The following is a 25,462-nucleotide window of genomic DNA, read 5'->3' on the forward strand; positions in this document are numbered from 1 at the left end:
ATATTTATTCTTCCAATCCATGAGCATGAAATGTTTTCCCTTTCCTTGGTGTCTTCTTCAATATCCTTTATAAGCTTACTATCATTTTCATCATACAGATCTTTTACATCTTTGGTGAGGTTTATTCCTAGGTATTTTATGCTTCTTGTTGCAATTGTGAATGCGATCAGTTTTTATATTTCTATTTCTGTTGCTTCATTACTGGTGTATAAAAATGTAACCAATTTCTGTACATTGATTTTGTACCCTGTGACTTTGCTGAATTCATGTGTCAGTTCTAGGAGTCTTTTGGTGGAGTCTTTTATGTTTTCCATGCCGAGTAACATGTCGTCTGCTAAAAGTGAAAGTTTGACTTCTTATTTGCCAATTTTGATGCCTTTTATTTCATTTTGTTGTCTGATTGCTGAGGCTAGGATTTCCAACAATATGTTGAGCAACAGAGGTGAGAGTGGACATCCCTGTCATGTTCCTGATCTCAGGGGGGAAAATTCCCAGTTTTTTTTCCCATTGAAGATGACATTAACTGTAGGATTTTCATATATGGCTTTTATTATCTTTAAATATATTCTTTCTATCCTGACTTTCTTGAAGATTTTTATTAAGAAAGAATGTTTCATTTTGTCAAATGCATTTTATGCATCTATTAACTTAATCATATACTTCTTATCCTTTCCTTTATTTTTAAAGTTTTTTTAATGTTTATTTACCTTTGAGACAGAGAGAGACAGAATGCGAGCAGGGGAGGGGTACAAAGAGATGGAGACACAGAATCTGAAACAGACTCCAGCTCCAAGCTCAAACTCATGAGCCATGAGGTCATGACCTGAGCCGAAGTTGGCCACCCAACTGACTGAGCCACCCAGGCACCTTGATCCTTTCTTCTATTAATGTGATGTATCACATTGATTTGTCAATATTGAACCAGCCCTGCAGCCCAGAATGAATCTCAATTGATCATAGTGAATAATTCTTTTTATATGCTACTGAATTTGATTTGCTACTATCTTGTTGAAAACTTTTGCCTCCATGTTCCTCAGGGATATTGGCTTGTAGTTCGTTTTTGTGAGGGTTCTGTCTACTTTGGGAATCAAGGTAATGCTGGCTTCATAGAATGTGTCTGGAAGTTTGTGTTCCATTTCTATTTTGGAACAGTTTGAGAAGGATAGGTATTATTTATGCATTAAATATCTGGTAGAATTCTCCAGGGAAGCCATCTGGTCCTGGACTCTTATTTGTTGGGAGATATTTGATAACTGATTCAACGTATTCACTAGTTATGGGTCTGTTCAAATTTTCTATTTCTTCCCATTTGAGTTGTGGTAGTATGTGGTTGTGTAGGAATTTGATCATTTCTTCCAGGATGTACAGTTTGTTGTCATATAATTTTTCATAGTATTCTCTGAAAATTGTTTGTATTTCTGAGGGATTGGTTGTGATAAATCCATTTTCATTCATGATTTTATCTATTTAGGCCGTCTCACTTTTCTTTTTGAGAAATCTTGCTAGGGGTTTATCAATTTTATTTATTTTTTTCAAAAAACAAACTCTTAATTTTATTGATCTGTTCTGCTGTTTTTTTGGATTCTATATTGTTTATTTATGCTCAGATATTTATTATTTCTCTTCTTCTGCTGGCCTTGGGTTTTCTTTGCTGTTCTTCTTCTAGTTCCTTTAGGTATCCTGTTATATATTGTATGTGGAATTTTCTTGATACTTGAGATGGCTTGGATTCCAATGTGTTTTCCTCTCAGGACTGACTTTGCTAAATCCCAAAGGTTGTGGACTGTTCTGTTTTCATTTTCATTTGTTTCCATATACTTTAAAAATTTCTTCCTGAATTGTCTGATTGACCCATTCATTCTTTAGTAGGATATTCTTTAACCTCCATGCATTTGGAGGTTTTGTACACTTTTTCCTGTGGTTAAATTCAAGATTCATAGCATTGTGATCTAAAACTGTGCATGGTATGATCTCAATTCTTTTATACTTATGAAGGTCTGTTTTGTGACCCAATATGTGCTCTATCTTGGAGAATGTTCTATGTGAACATGAGAAGAATGTGTATTCTGATGCTTTAGGATGAAAAGTGCTAAATTATCTGTCAAGTCCGTCTGCTCCAGTGTATCATTCAGGGCCATTGTTTCTTTGTTGATATTCTGTCTATATGATTTGTCCATTGTTGTAAGTGGAGTCTGAAAGTCGCCTGCAATTACCACATTCTTACCAATAAGATTGCCTATGTTTGTGATTGTTGTATAAATTGGGTGCTTCTGAAATTGGTGCATAAACATTTAAATTGTTAGCTCTTCTGTATAGATGTGCCCAGTAATTATGATATAATGCTTTTCTTCATCTCTTGTTATACACTTTAAAATCTTGAGGAGACTGTGAGGAGATGGTGGCATAGGAGGACACTGGGCTCACCTCGTCCTGATGATCACTTAGATTCCACCCTCATCTGCCTAAATAACCCAGAAAACAGCCAGAGGACTAGCAGAACGGACTCTCTGGAGCCAAGCATAGACAAGAGGCCCACAGAAAAGGGTAGGAAGGGCGAGGAGGTGGTGCTTGCTACACAGACTGGCAGAAGGAAGCCATGGCAGTGGAGGGATAGCCAGCCAGGCAAAGCTCTGAAGTCTGGCTTGCAAAAGCAGAGGAGCCAGACACCATGATTTCTGACAGCCAGTGGGACTTAACATCTGGAATGTTAAAACTCAACAGCTCTGCTTGGAGAGTGAGGAGGGTGAGAAGACACTGGGAGGGAGAGTTGTTCAGCCCCAGAAGTACAGACCTCAGCGGAGGAACAAAGGCATTGGCAAGCACCATTTCCCTCTCCTATCCCACAGCCAAAATTCTAAAGGGAACCAGTTCCCATCACCAAACCTGCTTGCACCGTGCAAACTCCCAATGCTGTGCTTCTGTGGTTCCATCCCTCTGACAGACCTGCCTCCCTCCCAGTGCTGCAGGGCCCCTCACGCAGGAGACCACCAATGACAAAGTGAGCTAAGCCTGCCCTTCCCTCCCCTATGCTCCTTGGATCACCGAGGCTAATACACCCTTGGCCAGATCCCATCAAAGCAGCACGACAAACCTGGCAGTGTTCAATAGCCCAAACAGGGGCCACACAACTCCACAGTGAGTCTATCCCTTGGGAAAGTGGAAGATAAGGTACACACAAGTCTGACTGTGGCCCGGAGGTGGGCTGGCAGCAGATATCTGGTCTGACTGTGGCCCTGCCCACCAACAGAAGTTACTCCAGACAGCACAGGGGAAGTGCCCTGAAGTTTGGAGCTACTTCAGGGATAACCAAAAATTACAAAATGGAAGAAATCTCCTCAAAAGACACTCCAGGAAGTAGCGACAGCTAATGAATTCATCAAAAACGATTTAAGCAATATAATGGAACAAGATTTAGAATCATAGTCATAAAATTAATCGCTGGGATTGAAAAAAAGCATAGAGAACAGCAGAGAATCTATTGCTACAGAGATCAAGGGACGAAGAAATAGTCATGAGGAAATAAAAAATGCTATACATGAGGTGCAAAATAAAATGGAGGTGGCCATAGCATGGATTGAAGAGACAGAGGAGAAAATAGGTGAATTAGAAGTTAAACTTATGGAAAAAGAGGAAGCTGAGAAAAAGAGAGATAAAAAATCCAGGAGTATGAAGGGAGAATTAGAGAACTAAGTTATGTATTCAAGCAGAACAATATCCGTATCATAGGAATTCTAGACGAAGAAGAGAGAGAAAGGGGCTGAAGGTGTACTTGAACAAATCAAAGCTGAGAACTTCCCCAAGCTGGGGAAGGAAAAAGTCATTGAAATCCAAAAGGTGCAGAGAACTCCATTCAGACATAACTTGAATCGATCTCCTGCACGACATATCATAGTGAAACTGGCAAAATACAAGGATAAAGAGAGAATTCTGAAAGCAGATAAGAATAAATGGACCTTAACATACAAAGGTGGGTACATAAGGGTAGTAGCAAACCTATGTACTGAAACTTGGCAGGCCAGAAAGGAATGGCAGGAAATCTTCAATGCGATGAACAGAAAAATATTCAGCAGAGAATACTTTATCCAGCAAGTCTGTCATTCAGAATAGAAGGAGAGATAAAGGTCTTCCCAAACAAACAAAAACTGAAGGAATTCATCACCACTAAACCAGCCCTAAAAGAGATACTAAGGGGGGCTGTGTGAGTGAAATGTTGCAAGGACCACAAAGTACCAGACATCACTACAAGCATGAAACGTACAGACATCACTATTCTCTAAACCTATATCTTTCAATAACACTGAATGTAAATGGACTAAATGCTCCTAAACCTGTATCTTTCAATAACACTGAATGTAAATGGACTAAATGCTCCAACCAAAAGACACAGGGTAACAGACTGGATTAAAAAAAAAAAACCAAGACCCACCAATTTGCTGCCTACAAGAGATCATTTTAGATCTGAGGACACCTTCAGATTGAAAGTGAGGGGATGGACCCCAAAGGCAAGGGAATTAAAAGCAAAAGTGAATTACTGGGACCTTATGAAGATAAAAAGCTTCTGCACAGCAAAGGAAACAACCAACAAAACTAAAAGGCAACCAACAGAATGGGAAAAGATATTCGCAAATGACATATCGGACAAAGGGCTAGTATCCAAAATCTATAAAGAGCTCACCAAACTCCACACCCGAAAAACAAATAACCCAGTGAAGAAATGGGCAGAAAACATGGATAGACACTTCTCTAAAGAAGACATCCGGATGGCCAACAGGCACATGAAAAGATGTTCAGCGTCGCTCCTTATCAGGGAAATACAAATCAAAACCACACTCAGGTATCACCTCACGCCAGTCAGAGTGGCCAAAATGAACAAATCAGGAGACTATAGATGCTGGAGAGGATGTGGAGAAACGGGAACCCTCTTGCACTGTTGGTGGGAATGCAAACTGGTGCAGCCGCTCTGGAAAGCAGTGTGGAGGTTCCTCAGAAAATTAAAAATAGACCTACCCTATGACCCAGCAATAGCACTGCTAGGAATTTATCCAAGGGATACAGGAGCACTGATGCATAGGGCCACTTGTACCCCAATGTTCATAGCAGCACTCTCAACAATAGCCAAATTATGGAAAGAGCCTAAATGTCCATCAACTGATGAATGGATAAAGAAATTGTGGTTTATATACACAATGGAATATTACGTGGCAATGAGAAAAAATGAAATATGGCCTTTTGTAGCAACGTGGATAGAACTGGAGAGTGTGATGCTAAGTGAAATAAGCCATACAGAGAAAGACAGATACCATATGGTTTCACTCTTATGTGGATCCTGAGAAACTGAACAGGAACCCATGGGGGAGGGGAAGGAAGAAAAAAAAGAGGTTAGAATGGGAGAGAGCCAAAGCATAAGAGACAGTTAAAAACTGAGAACAAACTGAGGGTTGATGGGGGGTGTGAGGGAGGAGAGGGTGGGTGATGGGTATTGAGGAGGGCACCTTTTGGGATGAGCACTGGGTGTTGTATGGAAACCAATTTGTCAATAAATTTCATAAAAAAATAAAAAAGAAATAAAAAAAAATGAAAGTGAGGGGATGGAGAACTATCTTTGATGCTACTGGAAGTCAAAAGAAAGCTGGAGTAGCCATACTTACGTCAGACAAACTAGACTTTAAATTAAAGGCTGTAACAAGAGATGAAGAAGGGCATTATATAATAATTACAGGGTCTATCCATCAGGAAGAGCTAACAATTAGAAATGTCTATGCACCGAAGAGGAGAGACCTCAAATATAGAAAACAATTAATCACAAACATAAGCAAACTTATTGATAAGAATGTGGTAATTTCAGGGACTTTAATACTCCACTTACAACAATGGATAGATGATCTAGACAGAGAATCAATAAAGAAACCAGGGCCCTGAATGATACATTGGAACAGATGGACTTGACAGATATATTTACAACTTTTCATCCTAAAGCAACAGAATATACTTTCTTTTCAAGTACACATGGAACATTCTCCAAGATAGATCGCATACTGGGTCACAAAACAGAACTTCATAAGGATACAAGAATTGAGATCATACCATGCATACTTTCAGACCACAATGCTATGAAGCTTGAAATCAACCACAGGAAAAAGTCTGGAAAACCTCCAAAAGCATGGAGGTTAAAGAACACCTTACAAAAGAATGAATGGGCCAACCAGGCAATTAGAGAAGAAATTTTAAAATATATGCAAACAAATGAAAATGAAAAAACAACAATCCAAATGCTTTGGGATGCAGTGAAGACAGTCCTGAGAGGAAAATGCATTGCAATCCAGGCCTATCTCAAGAAACAAGAAAAATCCCAAATACAAAATCTAACAGCACACCTAAAGGAAATTGAATCAGAACAGAAAAGACACCCCAAACCCAGCAGAAGAAGAGAAATAATAAAGATCAAAGTGGAAATAAACAATATAGAATCTAAAAAAAACTGTAGAGCAAATCAATGAAACCAAGAGTTGGTTTTCTGAAAAAATAAACAAAATTGAGAAACCTCTAGCCAGGCTTCTCAAAAATAAAAGGGAGATGACCCAAATAGATAAAATCATGAATGAAAATGGAATTATTACAACCAATCCCTCAGAAATACAAGCAATTATCAGGGAATACTATGAAAAAGTATATGTCAACACACTGGACAACCTGGAAGAAATGGACAAATTGCTAAGCACCCACACACTTCCAAAACTCAAACAGGAAGAAATAGAAAACTTGAACAGACCCATAACCCACAAAGAAATTGAATCAGTTATCAAAAATCTCCCAACAAATAAGAGTCCAGGACCAGATGGCTTCCCTGGGGAATTATACCAGACATTTAAAGCAAAGATAATACCTATCCTTCTCAAGCTATTCCAAAAAATAGAAAGGGAAGGAAAACTTCCAGACTCATTCTATGAAGCCAGCATTACTTTGATTCCTAAACCAGACAGAGACCCAGTAAAAAAAGAGAACTACAGGCCAATATCCCTGATGAATATGGATGCAAAAATAAGATACTAGCAAATAGAATTCAACAGCATATAAAAATAATTATTCACCATGATCAAGTGGGATTCATTCCTGGGCTGCAGGCCTGGTTCAACATTCACAAATCAATCAATGTGATACATCACATTAATAAAAGAAAAGATAAGAAGCATATGCAGAAAAAGCATTTGACAAAATTCAGCATCGTTGCTTAATAAAAACCCTCGAGAAAGTTGGGATAGAAGGAACATACTTAAAGATCATGAGAACCATTAATGCAAAGCCCACAGCAAATATCATCCTGAATGGGGAAAAATTGAGAGCTTTCCCCCTGAGATTAGGAACACAACAGGGATGTCCACTCTCACTGCTGTTGTTTAACATAGTGTTGGAAATCCTAGCATCAGCAATCAGACAACAAAAGGAAGTCAAAGCATCAAAATTGGCAGGGATGAACTCAAGCTTTCACTTTTTGCAGATGACATGATATTATACATGGAAAACCTGATAGACTCCACCAAAAGTCTGCTAGAACTGGTACATGAATTCATTAAAGTCACAGGATACAAAATTAATGTACAGAAATTAGTTGCATTCTTATACACTAATTATGAAGCAACAGAAAGACAACTAAAAAAACTGATCCCATTCACAATTGCACCAAGAAGCTTAAAATACCTAGGAATAAACCTAACCAAAGATGTAAAAGATCTGAATGCTGAAAACTATAGAAGCTTGTGAAGGAAATGGAAGAAGATATAAAGAAATGGAAAAATATTCCATGCTCATGGATTGGAAGAATACATATTATTAAAATATGAATACTACCCAAAGCAATATACACATTCAATGCAATCCCAGTCAAAATAGCACTAGCATTCTTCTTGAAGGTAGAACAAGCAATCCTATAATTTGTATGGAACCACAAAAGGCCCCGAATAGCCAAAGTAATTTTGAAGAAGACCAAAGCAGGAGGCATCACAATCCCAGACTTTAGCCTCTACTACAAAGCTGTCATCATCAAGACAGCATGGTACTGGCACAAAAACAGACATATAGACCAATGAAATAGAATAGAGACTCCAGAATTGGACTCACAAAAGTATGGCCAACTAATCTTTGACAAAGCAGGAAAGAATATCCAATGGAAAGAAGACAGTCTCTTTAACAAATGGTGCTGGGAGAACTGGACAGCAACATGCGGAAGGAGGAAACTAGACCACTTTCTTACACCATTCACAAAAGCAAACTCAAAATGGCAAAGGACCTGAATGTGAGACAGGAAACCATCAAAACCCTAAGAGAGAAACAGGAAAAAACCTCTCTGACTTCAGCAGCAGAAATTTCTTTCTTGATATATCTCCAAAGGCAAGGGAATTAAAAGCAAAAATGAACTATTGGGACCTCATTAAGATAAAAACCTTCTTCACTGCAAAGGAAACAATCAACAAAACTAAAAGGCAACTGACGTAATGGGAAAAGATATTTGAAAATGACATATCAGACAAAGGGCTAGTATCCAAAATCTATAAAGAACTCTTCAAACTCCACACCTGAAAAGCAAATAATCCAGTGAAGAAATGGGCAGAAAATATGAATAGACACTTCTCTAAAAAAGATATCCAGATGGCCAACAGGCACATGAAAAGGTGCTCAATGCTGCTCCTCATCAGGGAAATACAAATCAAAACCACACTCAGATACCACCTCAAGCCAGTCAAAGTGGCTAAAATGAACAAGTCAGGAAACTATAGATGTGAGTAAGATGTGGAGAAATGGGAACCCTCTTGCACTGTTGGTGGGAATGCAAACTGGTGCAGCTGCTCTGCAAAACGGTGTGGAGGTTCCTCAAAAAATTAAAAATAGACCTACCCTACGACCCAGCAATAGCACTGCTAGGAATTTACCCAAGGGATACAGGAGTGCTGATGCATAGGGGCACTTGTACCCCAATGTTTATAGTAGCACTTTCAACAATAGCCAAATTATGGAAAGAGCCTAAATGTCCATCAACTGATGAATGGATAAAGAAATTGTGGTTTATATACACAATGGAATACTACGTGGCAATGAGAAAGAGTGAAATATGGCCTTTTGTAGCAATGTGGGTGGAACTGGAGAGTGTTATGCTATGTGAAATGAGTCATACAGAGAAAGACAGATACCATCTGTTTTCACTCTTATGTGGATTATGAGAAACTTAATAGAAGACCATGGGGGGCAGGGAAAGTTTAGAGATGGAGGGAGCCAAACATAAGAGACTCTTAAAAAGTGAGAACAAACTGAGGGTTGGTGGGCGTTGGGAGGGAGGGGAGGGTGGCAGATGGGTATTGAGGAGGGCACCTTTTGGGATGAGCACTGGGTGTTGTATGGAATCCAATTTGACAATAAATTTCATATGAAAAAAATAAAAAATAAAATGTGTTTCTTGTAGACAGCATGTAAATGGTCTTGGTTTTTTGTATCCATTTAGATACCCTATGTATTTTGATTGGAGAATTTACTCTATTTACATTCAGTGTTATTATTGAAAGATATGGGTTTAGAGCCATTGTGTTATCTGTAGTTTTCATGCTTGTAGTGATGTCTCTGGTCCTTGGTGATCTTTGCAACATTCCATCACAGGGTCCCATTAGGATCTCTTTTAAGGCTGGTTTAGCTATGATGAAGTCCTTCAGTTTTTGTTTGGGAAAACGTTTATCTCTCCTGTTACGAAAGAAGTCTTGCTGGATAAAGGATTCTTGGCTGCATATTTTTTTCTATTCAGCACATTGAAAATTTCCTGCCACTCCTTTCTGGCCTGCCAAGTTTTAGTAGATAGGTCTGCTACTACCCTTATGTGTCTTCCCTTCCCTTATGGCCCATTTATCCCTAGGTGCTTTCAGAATTCTCTCTATGTTTGTATTTTTCCAGTTTCAGTATGATATGTCATGCAGAAGATCGATTCAAGTTATGTCTGAAGGGAGTTCACTGTCCCTCCTGGATTTCAATGTCTGTTTCCTTACTCAGATTTTTGAAATTCTCAGCTATGATTTATTCAAGTACATCGTCAACCCCTTTCCTTCTCTCTTCTTCTTCTGGAACTCCTATGATGTGAGCACTACTTTATTAAAGGGTCATACACTGTCCAGCACCTGGCCCCTCAGGAGGTGTTTTTTGGAAAATTTTACTTTCTCTCTTTTGTTGTGACTTTGGTTACTTATCTCCCTACTCATAGTGATGTTTTGTACCTTCCACTAGTTGTGCTTTAATTTTTTCATTGAAGTAGCCCAGGAATGGAAAACAAACAAACAAACAAAAAGAAAACAGAGAACAAAACCATGCAAACACACAAAGAAAAACAAAAACAAGAAATCAGAAACACCAGCTACAAGTAAGCAACAGTGTGGAGGTGGTGCTGATGGAAGCGCCCTCATCCCATACAAAGAGAGAAGTGACAATGGTGGGGAAAAAGAAAAGGTAAAAATTGAACAGAGAAACTATACAGTTTAATCCAGAGAGAGAGAGAAAGGAAAATAATGAAGTAGGTGGGGGGACAGAAAAGAAAATAACGTTTACAGACAGAGAAACTCTATGGCTTAATCCAGAGAGTAAGGAAAATAAAGAAGGAGGTGGGGAAAAGGAAGAGAAAATAAAATTGACTAGACAGAGAAACTACATGGTTTAATCCAGAGAGAAAAAGGAAAATAAAGGAGGTGTAGAGCATGTATTAAAAGAATGGATTACATATATCTGCTTAAACAAACCAATTACCAGAGTAACCAGACTACAGGAGGGAAGAGATAAGAAGGAGAAGAGGAAGGAAGATTATATCTATATAACAAGAATTGTCTGAGAATTAAACCAGACAATGCAACAGTGCTTATCTGGAGGAGGTGCTTCCTGGTTCATCAGCATCAATCCTGCTCCAGTAGATACACAGTTACCAGACATGGAGGCGCATGGTTTGTTGTAGGTGGGTCCCGCCTCCACTGTGGGCCTGCTGTCCATTCCCTGAAGCACCACCTTGTTGGTTATGGGGAGAAAAATGGCGACTACCCAGTCTTTCCTCCATGGACCAGGTGTCCCAAACCACTCCGTTCAAGCCATCCTCACTATGCCGTGGGTGTAAACAAGGCGGTTTTCCCCGCTTCACCAATTCCCATGTCTCCCTGGTGCTTGGCTAGAATTTAAACTCCAGTTCTGTGTGACCTGGCACTGGGAGAATGCTGCTCCATGCCGCCCAATATATGGTCTCTGGCTGGCGGGCACAGAGTGAGTATATACCCTCTTCCCACAGCACTCCAGGGAGGTGATTGCTTTCTCCTACTGTGGACTGCACCCCTGACCTAGACACTGAGCCTGGGACTGGCTCCCCTCATCCCCAGGTGTGCGATTCAGGGCAGCTGGCCCCGCTATGGAGAAAGCCCCTCAGTTAGAGATGGGATCTTTCTCCGTCCCTGTCTGTGGTTTTTCTCTTGTCCAAATACAGTCCTATGCTTCCCCAGCTTCTCTTTCTCTTCTCTTGCTCTCTCTGCAGAAGGGGATCCCTTCTCTCCACTCGTTTTGTCTCTCCCAGATTGCAATCACTCACCTATGGCCTGTCAGGTTGTCCCAGTGGGTCCCTGGAAGCGACTGTCTCTTTGCCTCCCAGACTCTTGGAGTTCAAAGTGCTTTGGCTTCAACACTGCTTTGTTTGAGAGATGAGGGAACTTCAGATCCCCCTACTTCTTCGCCATGCTGCCCCCCCCTTATTAATTTTATATTATTAATATTACTTTTTTCCTCTGGTACCAGTCCAAATAATTGTTCCTAATTTCTAATATTTGTGGGCTATTATTATGGTTCCCTCCTTTCTCACAGACCTTAGCAGGCAGTCAGTCCCAGTCTCCCTATTCCTAGAGCCTTCAAGGTGCTTCCATCCATCAGGTGGTTCTTGACTCTATCTAGCTGATCCCAGTTATCTTTCAATATCTCCCTTGAAATTTCTCCAATTTGCAGAAATCTGTTTAAAAGAAGGATGTAGTTGAGCCTTCCCTGGGCTTCTCAGAACCAGCACAATACTATATTTCCATGACAGTAGATTTAAGGTACTGATGAAAAAATGCCACATTTGATCTCTTAAGTTCTTATCATCTTTCTGTGCCTCCATTCATTCCTCAGTTTCTCAGGTAAATGTGATTTAGGATGAAAAGTGAAACGTTGATCCAACTTGCCTTTCATCCCCATTTCATTTTATAATTCTAAAGCTGCACCAAATGTCTCCTGTTGAAGAGCAAATTGATCTGATAAAGGTATTTATATTGAAGTGCTGAAGCGTTAAGATGGTATCCTTTCATAGGATATTGCATTTTTAAAGAAGCTAATAGAAGGCAATGATAACTTCAGAAGGTAGGATATATGACTAAACTAGCATTCCTGAAAAAGAAGTTTGATCCATCACCCCTTAAGGACTTAGCTCTGACAGTGTGAACTTATACAAATTATTTCACCTTTCTGGACCTTGGAAGATACTTATTGGTATGAAATGATTTGGACCAGTTGACACTAAGATTTCTTCCAGTATTTAAATTCTCTGAATTGGCAAAGATGGAGACCTTCCCAAAAGTCCTCAAATTGCACCATGAAGGCTATTTCAATTGCTTATGAATAAAGCTGGTCATTAATATGAGTTCTTGTCTTCCCCATCTATAAGAGTACAGAAACTGAGAATTAATTCTGCCTGAGAGTTTTGAAATAAACTTCACAGAGAAGGTAATGCATGCAGGTCAAGTAGGATTTTTTCAGATGGCAAATGATAGATAAAGAGATTCCAGGTAAAGTATATGAAATAATATTCCGTATGTAAGAATTTGCTGTATTCAAGAAATAGGGAGTGGTTGGATGAGGCTGGAGAATAAGATATATGAGAATAATGATGGGAGCTGGACTTAAGGCAAATTAGGTACAGGTTGTGAAAGGCCTCGAATGCAAGTGTTAGGAGTTAATGTGTTAGAGTTAGGAATTAATCCTATAGGGTTAATCTCAATCTCAATATTTCCTCAATAGCCACTGAGGAGTTGGAAAATAGGGGGTGGCAGGACTGCATCTATGCTTTAGGACAAAACCTCTGACTATAGTGTAATGTTTGGGTTTGAGGGAAGCAGGTTGGAAGCAGAGAGGCTTGTTGGAGGAATTTAAACAGAAGGTGATGAGATCCTGGATCTCTCTTTCTAGGAGAGCATGAGGAAGGTTATGGTGCAAAAAAAATGGGTGGTACTTCTGGAGAAAGTAAATCAAATTAACCACACAGTTCACCTGGGGGGGGAAGCCTTACACTTCTTTCCATCCTCCACAACTCCTAGTTCTTTGCTGGGTCACAACAGACATAGGATACACTTATTTCCAAAAGTTGAAGCCTCAGGGAGTTATGGCTATACTAAGCCCTCTAAGCTAGCTTTCACTTTAGGTAACACAGAATTGAACATTGAGAAGTCCACACAAATATGTTCCAGGTGAGTCAAGAAGTCTGGTTTGGATAACTTCAAGCTGTTGTGTTCTTGATAAAGGGTTAGTTTAGTGGTCTCTGCCAAAAAGGCAGGACAAGGCTTTAGTAATTTTTTTTTTCCTTCGTGGAAAATTATTATGCATCTTTCAACTAGAAACTTTCTTTCTTGGACCATATTACCTGTTGTTATTTGTATCAAAAATTATGTCTTAAAAAAGGATACAGAGAGAGGGGAACCCTCTTACACCATTGGTGGGAATGCAAACTGGTGCAGCCACTCTAAAAACAGTATGGGGTCTCCTCAAAAAGTTAAAAATAGAATTACATAATGACCCAGAAATTGCACTACTAGGTATTTACCTAAAGGATACACAAATACTAATTCCAAGGGATACCTGCACCATGATGTTTACAGCAGCATTATCAATAATAGCCAATTGATGGAAAGAGCTCAAATGTCCATCTACTGATTAATGGGTAAAGAAGATGTGGTAAACACACACACACACACACACACACACACACACACACACACACAATGGAATATTACCGAGCCATAGAAATAGTGAAATCTTGCCATTTGCAATTATGTGTATGGGCTACAGAGTATTATGCTAAGAAAAATAAGTCAGAGAAAGACAAATACCATATGATTTCTCTCATATGTGGAATTTAAGAAATGAAACAAATGAACATAGGGGGGAAAAAGAGAGACAAACCAAGAAACATACTCAACTATAGAGAACAAACTGAGAGTTACTGGAAGAAAGATAGGTTGGGGGATGGGTTAAACAGGTGATGGGTATTAAGGAGGGCACTTGTGGTGTGCATTGGATGTTGTATGTAAGCAATTAGTAACTAAATTCTACACCTGAAACAAATATTTCATTGCACGTTAACTAGATAGAATTTAAATAAAAACTTGTGAAAAAATTATGCCTTAAACTTTATTTAACTACTCCCCATTCCAGCCTAATACAGGGTATCCCTCCACAATATCCCTGGCAAGTGTTATCCAGCCCAGAACCTGCCTAAAATTTCCCAAGGATGGAATTCCCACTACTTCCCAAGGTAACTAGATTCAGAATCTAAGGTCAGAGGAGTTTTTTTCGTCATTTTTAAGTTATTTTATGACCATGTACTAATTTTCCAACGCCAAGGCAAATATTTTGAGCATGCAAAAGTTTGTTCTTGGCACTGCTCAACCTTCTACCCTCCACTTTAATAGCACTGTTTATATGTTTATAGCAAATAACAGCCATATTTAAAGTATTAATTATTTCAGCAATACTTATTGAACTCTTACTATGTGCATAGCCATGCTGCAGCTGGGCGGTGGAGAGGGAAAGGTGGTATAATGGGGATAGAGAGGGAAAGTTTAACATCTGCTAGGACCAGATCACTGGTGCCAAATACAACACAAGCCACTGGTGCAAGATCGTTTACCAAGCAGGTATGATTAGGAACATAGCTTAGTCTCCTGAGAAGGGACAAAATCAACTTCTCTAATAAATCTTCTAAATATACTCAGTGGCTTGCCATATAATGAAAAGTGTTTACTTCCTGATTTCAGATTTTGTTGACATACCACCACTTACTCTGTTCTGTGGCTGGCTTGCAGGCTATCATAGTGAATGATGGCCTCCAAATTCCACTCTCTCTTTAGCCCTTAATCATTGTGTATTGTCCAGTAAAGGAACTAGATTTTAAAATGCTTCCTAAATGGGGCACCTGGATGATTCAGTTGGTTGAGGGTCCAACTCTTAGTTTTAGCTGGGGTCATGATCCCAGGATTATGGGATCAAGCCATGAATCAGTCTTTGTGCCGCCAGTGTGGAGTCTACATGGGATTCTCTCTCTCTCTCTCTCTCTCTCTCTCTCTCTCTCTCTCTCTCTCTTTACCTCTCTCTGCCCCTCTTGCTCTCTCCTCTCTCATGAATAAATAAATAAATAAATAAATAAATAAATAAATAAATAAAATGCTTTCTTAAGGATTCCAGTATTTGTTGATGAATTCCAATCTAAAGAATATCTAAAACCATTACTTTCTCCGCGCTGGGACTCCAAAGCTCTATAGTTCCCCTGAATTGCCAAGAAATGCTATTAGCATTTGGCAGAAGGGACAAAAAAAGCACTATATCACCGTGTTACCGTTTATGACCTTTAAAAGGCTAATAAACTTTATTGGGAAGAGTATCCTCTCTTGCCTTTAATCATCATATGAACTGTTACTTCCCCCAAAATAACCACACCTTATGTTTGAAAAACATTTATGTCTTATAACATTTTTTCTCAGTATGAGAAAAAATCCAAGGTATTGTGGTGAGGGTTTTCAATTTGATTAGGATGAGTATCTTAGAGCCTTACTTGTAAGAACCATGAATTCCATATAAACAAAGTAGATGGAATATAATTTAAATTTGTCTTAATGACTCAAGGTTTCCACTATAAGCATGAATTGCTGTACTATGCTATGTTACTCTCAGGTGAAATTAAGATGTGTAGGTAAATTAGCCCCTAAGCTAACTGATTCCATATTACTAGTCTTAAATAATTCTCTCCACTTTTATCTCCTCCTCAGTGTAAGTTACCCATTCTTGTTGCTGTCAGCATGTCTGACTCTAGATCAAAAGGCTGCTTTCTGCTTCGCAATGGATTAATGTGTTATCTCATTAACTAATTGAGCTAAAAATTAATGGATAAAAATAGTTTAATATCCCTTATTGATCTGCCAGCCTTAAATGAACCTGAATTCCTTTCTAAGCTATGTTATCTTCCTGCACCACCTCTTAAAATAGCAAGTTCAATGTGATTACCACCTTTTTTATTTTCCTAAATATACTTGAAATTTTGGTATGCAAGAATATAGGCAGCCTAGTGAAGGATTCTAGAATTTGGTAAACAAATCCAAGTTCACCTAATCCACATCCTTACAGACCTCAGTGAAAACTCTTTCACTTCTATCTTTCTGGATAATAAGTTCCCATCTTTTTAGACTATCCTTATATGATGTCTTATATGATATGATCTTTATATAACATCTTTTGCTACTGGTACTTTTTATTGCCCTTCTTCATTTCCCACACTTTTTTTCTTTTACAGGATTATGACATCATTCCTCACACACAGTGATAAGGCATTTATGCAATGCCTCTCTGTATTGGACACTGCCAAGAATTTCAGTGTCCTTTATTTGTAACTTAGTAGATGTCACCTTATGTTCTTTTTTATCTTTGTATCATCAATAACAGCCAACATTTAATAAGTGAGTGACATAGAAAGGAATAAACATCTGTTCTTTAGGGCATTGTTAATCTCAAATAATCTACCTAAATTTTAAAATGATGTACTTTAATTTTTGGTTTGGAAAATATGGTCACCATAAGTACAAAGCATACATGAAAATATCACACAGCAAATATTTAGATAAGTGCAATTCAGTGCCTGGGGCAATGTTAACTTAAATAAAGGCTAAAGGAGTTCAAAGAAAAGACATACCAGTGTGGTCTGAAGCAATTCAGAGGGCTTCAACAGAGGAGATAGGACTGAATCGGGTTTAGAACTCATGGTTCATATCTGGATACAGTGGGGATGTAAATGGGAGTGATGGTCATCATCTAAACAGATTAAAAGGCCCATTTATGACTGTCAAATCCTACTTAGAAGCATCTTACCATACCAACCAATTCCTTTGTACCTATACTAGATTCTGAGGTCAATTGTCAGAAGACCCTGCGCTGTCACTCAGATGTTTCCTTCTTAGTCCTACTTATCTTGCCTATTCATTTCCTGTCCTCATCTTGCTGGGCTCCAGTTCCATTGGTCAATCAGAAGTTTACCAAATCTGTTTAGTTGCCTAGATGGACTAGAAACGTTCCAGCTAGAGAGGGTAAATAATTCTAATCAGTGATTTGATATGACCTTAGCACTCAAAAGCTGGACTAATTCAACTTATTTTTCTTCGTCTCCAAATTGATTTGGGGTGGTTATGTAGACATAACCCATAGCAGACAATGCTAACATAAACCAAAATGTAGATCATTTCAAAATAGTATATGAAAATAATATAAACTTAAGCAGGAAACAAATATATAGAATTAAACAATTACACCATGTGTAGACCAAGGGCCATTAGCAGGGAAGTGCTCAGGGACAGGCAGGAAAAGTTTCATGTTTAGACAGATCGAAGTTTGTAAAGTTATCTGATTTCTTTTGAGTGGCCTGGGAAAGCTTGAAGGCATTAGTGTATCAAAAACTAGTTGGATAGAATGTAAAGATCTGGGGGGAAAGGCAAGGGATCTTGTGATAGAGCTTGTGAACAAGAATAAGAAAATCTGGATGAGGCCTTAGAGTATCTGGAAAACAACATTCCTTTTATTATTATTTATTGGTTTCTTTTATTCCTAGTCCTTCTTAAAATAAGCATGTCAAAAGTTCTGTATCACCCAATAGCTATTAAAAATCCAGGAACCCATTAAAGCTATGAAAATAAACTCTAGTATTATTAGAGTTATGATTAATATCTAAATACACAAACAGATAAATAAGTAGAATTATTAAAGCCAATGTTATAATCCAGGGATGGCACGGAGGTGGCCAGTTTGCATCTTGAAGGTTTCCTATATATTTCAAGTATGTTGCTGGTTGCATATATGTTACAGGTATTGTGAACAATTTCTAGGAATGACTTACAAACATTATACACATTGCCTAGGAATTGTTTACAATTCCTGATTTAACATTCTGCCTGTAACATAAATACCAGTTAAATTACAAGGAATTGATCATACATTGGCATCAATCAGAAGGCTGTATTTCTTCAGACCTGTCATATAACCAGAAGGTTGATTTGCATGTTAAAAATGTAACACAGCATAGGAAATGGCCAAATAATCATAGTATACTTTTTCAATACCCATAAGCAGAAAGCTACAAATAAATCAACTGAAATAACCTAGGTGAAAAGAAAAACTTGATTCAGTACTTTTGAAAGTAAGCGAATTTTATAACTGCTTACTGAGTTGTATGACTCTAAGTCCAAACATAGTAATACATATAAAAAAATCTAAGTGTTTTTTCTTACTTCACTGTTTTTTAGACAAATTAACTGACAACTTAATATTTATTTTAATAACATACCAGAACTTGTACATCCAACTGCATGTTGTATTTTTCAAAGTATTCCCCTTGGGGATATATATATATATATATATATATATATATACACTTATATATACTTACTACAATTATGCTGCTATTGCTCAGAATATTTTTGAAATGCTGTTTTTGGAGCTGCCTTCAGAGCCAGTTTATGAAATACACAATTAAAAGTCACATTACTTTCTATCATATTTCAAAAGGTGATGTATACAATATACATCAGCTATACAAAATATATCAGCTATATAATTTACATAAACCATATTCATCTGATAAATCAAAATATAGTCATATTATTATTAAAGCCCTTTCCCAAACCACGCTCCGAGCCTTTTCTCAGGTTAGATCCAAGACTATCTCCTCCCTCTCCACCCAACCCTGCCTCCCAGAAGACATGTTCAGTTGAAAAGTATTGACCATAATTGTTTCAAAAAGCTAGACTGAATTTACCTCAGTGAAGTTTCTTAGTATATTACATTTGACCAGAACAGGCAGCTAGACTGTTAGCTTCATGATGGCAGGGACTTTTGTCTGTCCTCTTCACTGATATATCCCCAGTGCTAAGAACAATGTCTGGCATGTTGTAGTTGCTCAATAATTATTTGTGGGATGGATGGATGGATGGATGGATGGATAGACGGATATGTAGATGGATGAATTAATAAAATTCCTGTAAAAGTAATTATGGATCAACAAACATTGGCAAATGTGAACAAATAAGGTAATGGCTATATTGAAAGTAAGACTATGCTTCCAGCTGACAATGAGCTCAAAATATCACTGGCAGTGGTTAACAAAGATCCTGGTAGTGGTTATAGTATGTCTCTGGATTAGGAGCCAGTTAGCTTAGTATGACTTTAGAGGCTGATATCATGCCCCATGTAGACCAGTTTGTTTATATCATATTCCATTCATAGATTAGGTCTCTGGTATAGGCCAGGTAGGCTACAAATAAGTGTCAGTGGGGTTTTATTTTCAAGGGCACTTACTGAAACCTAGAGATATAAAGAGGCTTGCGCTATACACATAGCAAACTAATGAAGAGTGGAAGAGTGTGAGTCTGAGATAAGAGAAATAAAATTCTAGGTTTCTGCACTCTTCTGGTATTTACCTTATTCCAAGCTATAATTACAGTCCTGCAATCTTCCTTGACACTACTACCTTCTACATAAGCTAGGAAATCATTATCTTGAGGTATTCAACTCCCCAACTCATTTGGGAAAAGCTCTCATTACCAGTAATAGTGGTGGTAGTAGCAGCAGCAGCAGTAGTAGTTGTCGTTATTGTTGTAGTAGTTATAGTAGTGATAGTAGTAGAAGAAGCAATGAAGGTAAAAGTACTTCTAGTAGTAATGTTAATAATATTGTCTAGTGCTTATTGAGTGCTTAATACATGATATGAACTATGCAAACTCTTTATATGTGATATTTCCTTTCAGTCCTCTTCATAAACATATCAAGTAAGCAATTATAGGTTTTACAAACGAGGAAACTGTGGCTCTGAGAGATTAAATCACTCAGCTAGTCAGAGGTCTAAGCCCTTGTCTGCCTAACTCTGAAGCTGAGGCACTAAAACACAAGAAAATGCTGCCTCCTGAGCATTATCCTCTTTTATCTAGCCCATTCTTCCCCTGGCCCACAATAAAGTATAAGAAAAATCTGAAAAGCCATCATAGTTCAAACCTTGAAGTGATTTGGTTCTACTTATAGCATTCAATAATAATGGCTGTAAAGCAACACAATTCTCCTAGAGACTGAACATCTGTTTTAAGACCTTGAGTATGTTTTTCTGGAATATCCCTTTAGAAATGTTTTTTGAACATTTGCTCAAACAAGTTAAGGTCTGGACACCCTCTCAAGCTTTTCTTGATTGGTTATGTGCCAATTATGACATGATCCTTCTGCATGTGGTTTTAGTTAGGTAGAAGCATTATACATGCCTGAGACACTGGGCAAGCCCTCCAGAGCTGCCCCTAGATCCAAATGAGCAGGCCCACTGACTAAATGGCAGCTGTGGGGTGACTGGGCTGGGGCCACTAATTGGCTGGGTCACCCCACAACCCCCACTGAGGAGGCAGCCTTTGCCTCACAGCTAGGACTTCTGTGTTCTCCTAACCTTTCCTTTACCTCTGCCTGGATATTTTCCAGTCTTTGAGACAAGTTCTAGAAACACCCAATGGACTTCTCATACCTTGTGGCTTAAGAGTTTCAAGATCCCAAACAACGAACCCAGTGCTGCTATGACCTTACTTTCTTACTACAAGCTACCTGAGCTCTATCTGATGTGCCATGAAAGTATTTGGAAACTGATTAATGTCCTTGGCAGGTGCCTCAGTGCACATAACTGGAAGGGACTACAATTCTAGACAGTTTTACAGCTTTGGCAGGATGGAAGTATACTCTGGATAGATTGAATGTCACCTCTTGGCCTATGTTTGTAGGAGATGGCTGTAGAGCCCATCAGCGAAGCTGCCACGTGGCCAAGTACATGTGAGTGATGGAAACATGACTGTGGTAAGACGCCAAGGCTGGTAAAGAGGGAGGAGACACTAAAAGCTAAGGGGAATCCCTGAATTCTCAACATCTGTGAAATGGATCAGATGAGGCTAGAGGGCAAAAAGCAACAGAAAAACATTCAGCTGATATAAGTGTATACAAAAAGAAGCAAAGAAGATCAATCATCATGCTGTGGACAAGGGGAAAGCTATAGATGTCGGGTCTATTTTAACATCCAAAGTAGAAATAAAACATACAATGAGAGAGCTTCAGAGTTAGACACAGATGTAATTATGCAAGCATCTTAGTCCACTTAAAACTACTGAAATTTCCTCCATTTCAGGAAGTCTTGAAAACTTATGCTATTCCTTCTTCATATCTCTCAATAAAAATGCATATGTACCACTAAAAATTGAGAATATCACTTTCCCATAAACTTGGTCTAACATTACTGGTGGGACTACTGGTGGGAAAAGAAATTAAGCTAAAGGTTGCTCTAGGCTTTTATTGATTGAAGTTGGCAAGGTTTAGAAGGAATGGATCAGATAAAAATGTTATTCATTATATTTGAAATGATAAGTTATGAAGGCTTAAATGAAGGTGGTAGTAGTAAGTATGCATAGGAGTTTTTTTTTCCTCATGAGAGAGATTATGGAGGAATATCCATACGTGGCAATTGATTGGATTTAGTGAGGCAATAGAAGAATCAGATATATTGATAAAGTTATTAGTCTTAGTGATTGGAGTGGGGGAATTGTTGTGCCAGTAATAGGAACAATGAATCCAGGGGGAGAAAAGGATCTTAAAGGGATGATAAATGAGTTCATGGTGCCATATTGAGAGATAGAACAGGCAGTTTGAAATTCCAGTCTGGTACTCAGGAGAGATTTGGGCTGGAGATAAAAATTCAGGCAGACATGATCTGCCCACTACTTCACCTAAGTTCAAACCTTCTGGCTCCCAATCCCTATAAGCAGAGGCCATACATAAAGGATATTTGAAACCTCCTTCTCTCTGTTTCTTCTGCTCTCCCTCCTCACTCCCCAGATTTTTCTGCCCTATAATTATCTCCAGAACCTTACAGTAGAGAAGCCCAGTTGGCCTCTTTGTCTATTCCAAGCATCCACTGTAAATGTCTAGTTTTAAGAATGGATTTTTATCCCAAACACATGTCATTTGTAAGTAATAAGTGATATAAGCAGATTACATTTATAGAAAGTTTCCATTGCATTGAATGTTATTACACCAACGAAAAAAATGATATACATGAGAAAAGCCTAGAAAGGAAAGATAAGGTGAGTGTTATAAAGTTATGGTGACCATATTTTCTGAAGCAAAAATAAAGCATTGGCTTCTATTGAAAAAAAATATATGTCCTGAAGTTCATTCTGAGTGAATGAGGCAGTTTAGGAGATTCAATTGGAATGGTGAAATATTGCAATTACCAGTAATTTGGATTGTTTCTAGGGAAAATAGGACAAGATATTTATCCTGGGAAATATGGAAAGTAAAATTCTAATAACATAATGCATCAATTCATACTTTCTCTTTTTGCACTGAAAAATTATTTTCTTTTATTATTATTATTTTTTTAAACTGGCAAATAAAATTTAATTCTCGATTTTTATTACGTACACAATTCAGTGAAGTTTGGACTTAAGACATTTTAAGGAAAAAGCATTCAGAAAACATTCGAAGTGCTCTGTGTTTAGAACTTTATTGGCTGATAGTTGTCTCATGTTCTCATGCTGTTATCCTGAATTAAATATACAAAGGAAAGCAAAGAACAAAAAAGATACCCTCAGAATTCAACAAAAGTTGAACAGGTGGGGAAAAAATGCTTATGATTAGAAAATAAAATTTGTCTCTTAGAGAAAAATTTTCTTTGTACACCATATTTTAAAATACAGTTTGTTTTCCACTTAGGAACTGTGGAAAACATCTGTATAAAATGTCTTTGGAAGGGTACCCCAATTTGAAATGTACAGTCTTGCAGACTTTTTGGGCTACAGATGTAAAGAGGTATTCCATGGCATTCTCACTTCCACAAGTTGATGTTGCCTGGCAGAGACTTCCATTATTCAGCTTTCTGACATTTTATCAAGAATGAGTAGAGGGGCAAGAATTCTTGCCCGATTCGTTTCCACAATGCAGCCATTCAACACCATCTCATCCAAAATAATGTGTACTTTATCCAAATTAAACATTATATCTAATTCACTCACGCGGCTGAAGTACTCATCTAAAACTTCCACAAAGTTATGGATGAATTCATAAGTTGTCATCTCGTTCTCAGTGTCATTAACTCCAACCACAATGAAGAGAGTTGCATACTGTCGATATATCAGCTTAAAATCCTTAAATTCAATGAAAGAGCATTGCTCATTGGATCGGGAGAGACAGCTCCTTATGACTTCCGTTTCCAGAAGTGTACGCTTATTAATCTCCACATGTTCATAGTATTTAGAAAGTCGGGTCTGCCCTTGTTTATTCACCATGAGGAAAAATTGTATCATTTTTCCTGGCCAGTATTTTTCCAGATAGCTCAAAAGTTATGTCAAGGGGTATCTGAACCTAGAACCTGTGCAGCTTGGCGGGGGGGGGGGGGGGGGGGGGAAGCGATACTCCTGCCTATGGTTCTGGCCACGGTTCTTCCGAGAGCCCCCCTTCCCCTTTCCCGCAGAAGCTTGTTCCCCAACCCTTCTTAGCTGCGCGGTGCGGGCTTCCTTGGGGCAGCCATTTTGACTTTTAGTCTCTTTTATTATTTCATATTCCTTAACTTTCTGTTTATGATACCTGATAGTCTTGTTATTTGCTCCCTCTCCAAAGAACTTTGAGGACCCAAAGTGCTGAAGGTCAGAGTAAGAACGTACCTTGGAAATCAGTTAATCCAACCACTTTTTTAATATAAAGAAACTGAGGGTCAGAACTAAGAAATTACTTTCCCAAGTCCCCACATGAAGTCAGTGACAGAACTGGGACTAGATTCTGAGTATCTTGTCCTCCCAAACATCCTTTTTTTCCGAATGCCTTTTTTTTTTTTTATATTTGGTTTTTTTTTTCTGAAATTTATTGACAAATTGGTTTCCATACAACACCCAGTGCTCATCCCAAAAGGTGCCCTCCTCAATACCCATCACCCACCCTCTCCTCCCTCCCACCCCCCATCAACCCTCAGTTTGTTCTCAGTTTTTAACAGTCTCTTATGCTTTGGCTCTCTCCCATTCTAACCTCTTTTTTTTTTTTTCCTTCCCCTCCCCCATGGGTTCCTGTTAAGTTTCTCAGGATCCACATAAGAGTGAGACCATATGGTATCTGTCTTTCTCTGTATGGCTTATTTCACTTAGCATCACACTCTCCAGTTCCATCCACGTTGCTACAAAAGGCCATATTTCATTTTTTCTCATTGCCATGTAATATTCCATTGTGTATATAAACCACAATTTCTTTATCCATTCATCAGTTGATGGACATTTAGGCTCTTTCCATAATTTGGCTATTGTTGAGAGTGCTGCTATGAACATTGGGGTACAAGTGGCCCTATGCATCAGTGCTCCTGTATCCCTTGGATAAATTCCTAGCAGTGCTATTGCTGGGTCATAGGGTAGGTCTATTTGTAATTTTCTGAGGAACCTCCACACTGCTTTCCAGAGCGGCTGCACCAATTTGCATTCCCACCAACAGTGCAACAGGGTTCCCGTTTCTCCACATCCTCTCCAGCATCTATAGTCTCCTGATTTGTTCATTTTGGCCACTCTGACTGGCGTGAGGTGATACCTGAGTGTGGTTTTGATTTGTATTTCCCTGATAAGGAGCGACGCTGAACATCTTTTCATGTGCCTGTTGGCCATCCGGATGTCTTCTTTAGAGAAGTGTCTATTCATGTTTTCTGCCCATTTCTTCACTGGGTTATTTGTTTTTCGGGTGTGGAGTTTGGTGAGCTCTTTATAGATTTTGGATACTAGCCCTTTGTCCGATATGTCATTTGCGAATATCTTTTCCCATTCCGTTGGTTGCCTTTTAGTTTTGTTGGTTGTTTCCTTTGCTGTGCAGAAGCTTTTTATCTTCATAAGGTCCCAGTAATTCACTTTTGCTTTTAATTCCCTTGCCTTTGGGGATGTGTCGAGTAAGAGATTGCTACGGCTGAGGTCAGAGAGGTCTTTTCCTGCTTTCTCCTCTAAGGTTTTGATGGTTTCCTGTCTCACATTTAGGTCCTTTATCCATTTTGAGTTTATTTTTGTGAATGGTGTGAGAAAGTGGTCTAGTTTCAACCTTCTGCATGTTGCTGTCCAGTTCTCCCAGCACCATTTGTTAAAGAGGCTGT

The 25,462-nt window shown here is 38.5% G+C and overlaps 1 protein-coding gene and 1 long non-coding RNA gene across 2 annotated transcripts in view; both read right to left on the reverse strand.

Moving 5' to 3' along the window:
- Positions 1–25,462, reverse strand: part of LOC122476834 — a 137,470-nt gene that overhangs the window by 40,693 nt on the left and 71,315 nt on the right. The gene's annotated exons all lie outside the window — the stretch shown is intronic.
- Positions 22,953–23,903, reverse strand: LOC122476833 (AP-4 complex subunit sigma-1-like). Its single transcript, XM_043569683.1, has one exon. The coding sequence runs from the start codon at positions 23,652–23,654 to the stop codon at positions 23,220–23,222; it is 435 nt and encodes a 144-aa protein (XP_043425618.1). The 5' UTR covers positions 23,655–23,903; the 3' UTR covers positions 22,953–23,219.

This window comes from Prionailurus bengalensis, chromosome X (genome assembly GCF_016509475.1).
Source record: "Prionailurus bengalensis isolate Pbe53 chromosome X, Fcat_Pben_1.1_paternal_pri, whole genome shotgun sequence".
Classification (NCBI taxonomy): Eukaryota; Metazoa; Chordata; class Mammalia; order Carnivora; family Felidae; genus Prionailurus; species Prionailurus bengalensis.

Excerpts from the sequence above, each read along its gene's own strand:
- LOC122476833 (XM_043569683.1), bottom strand. The coding sequence starts at position 23,654 with ATGATACAATTTTTCCTCATGGTGAATAAACAAGGGCAGACCCGACTT.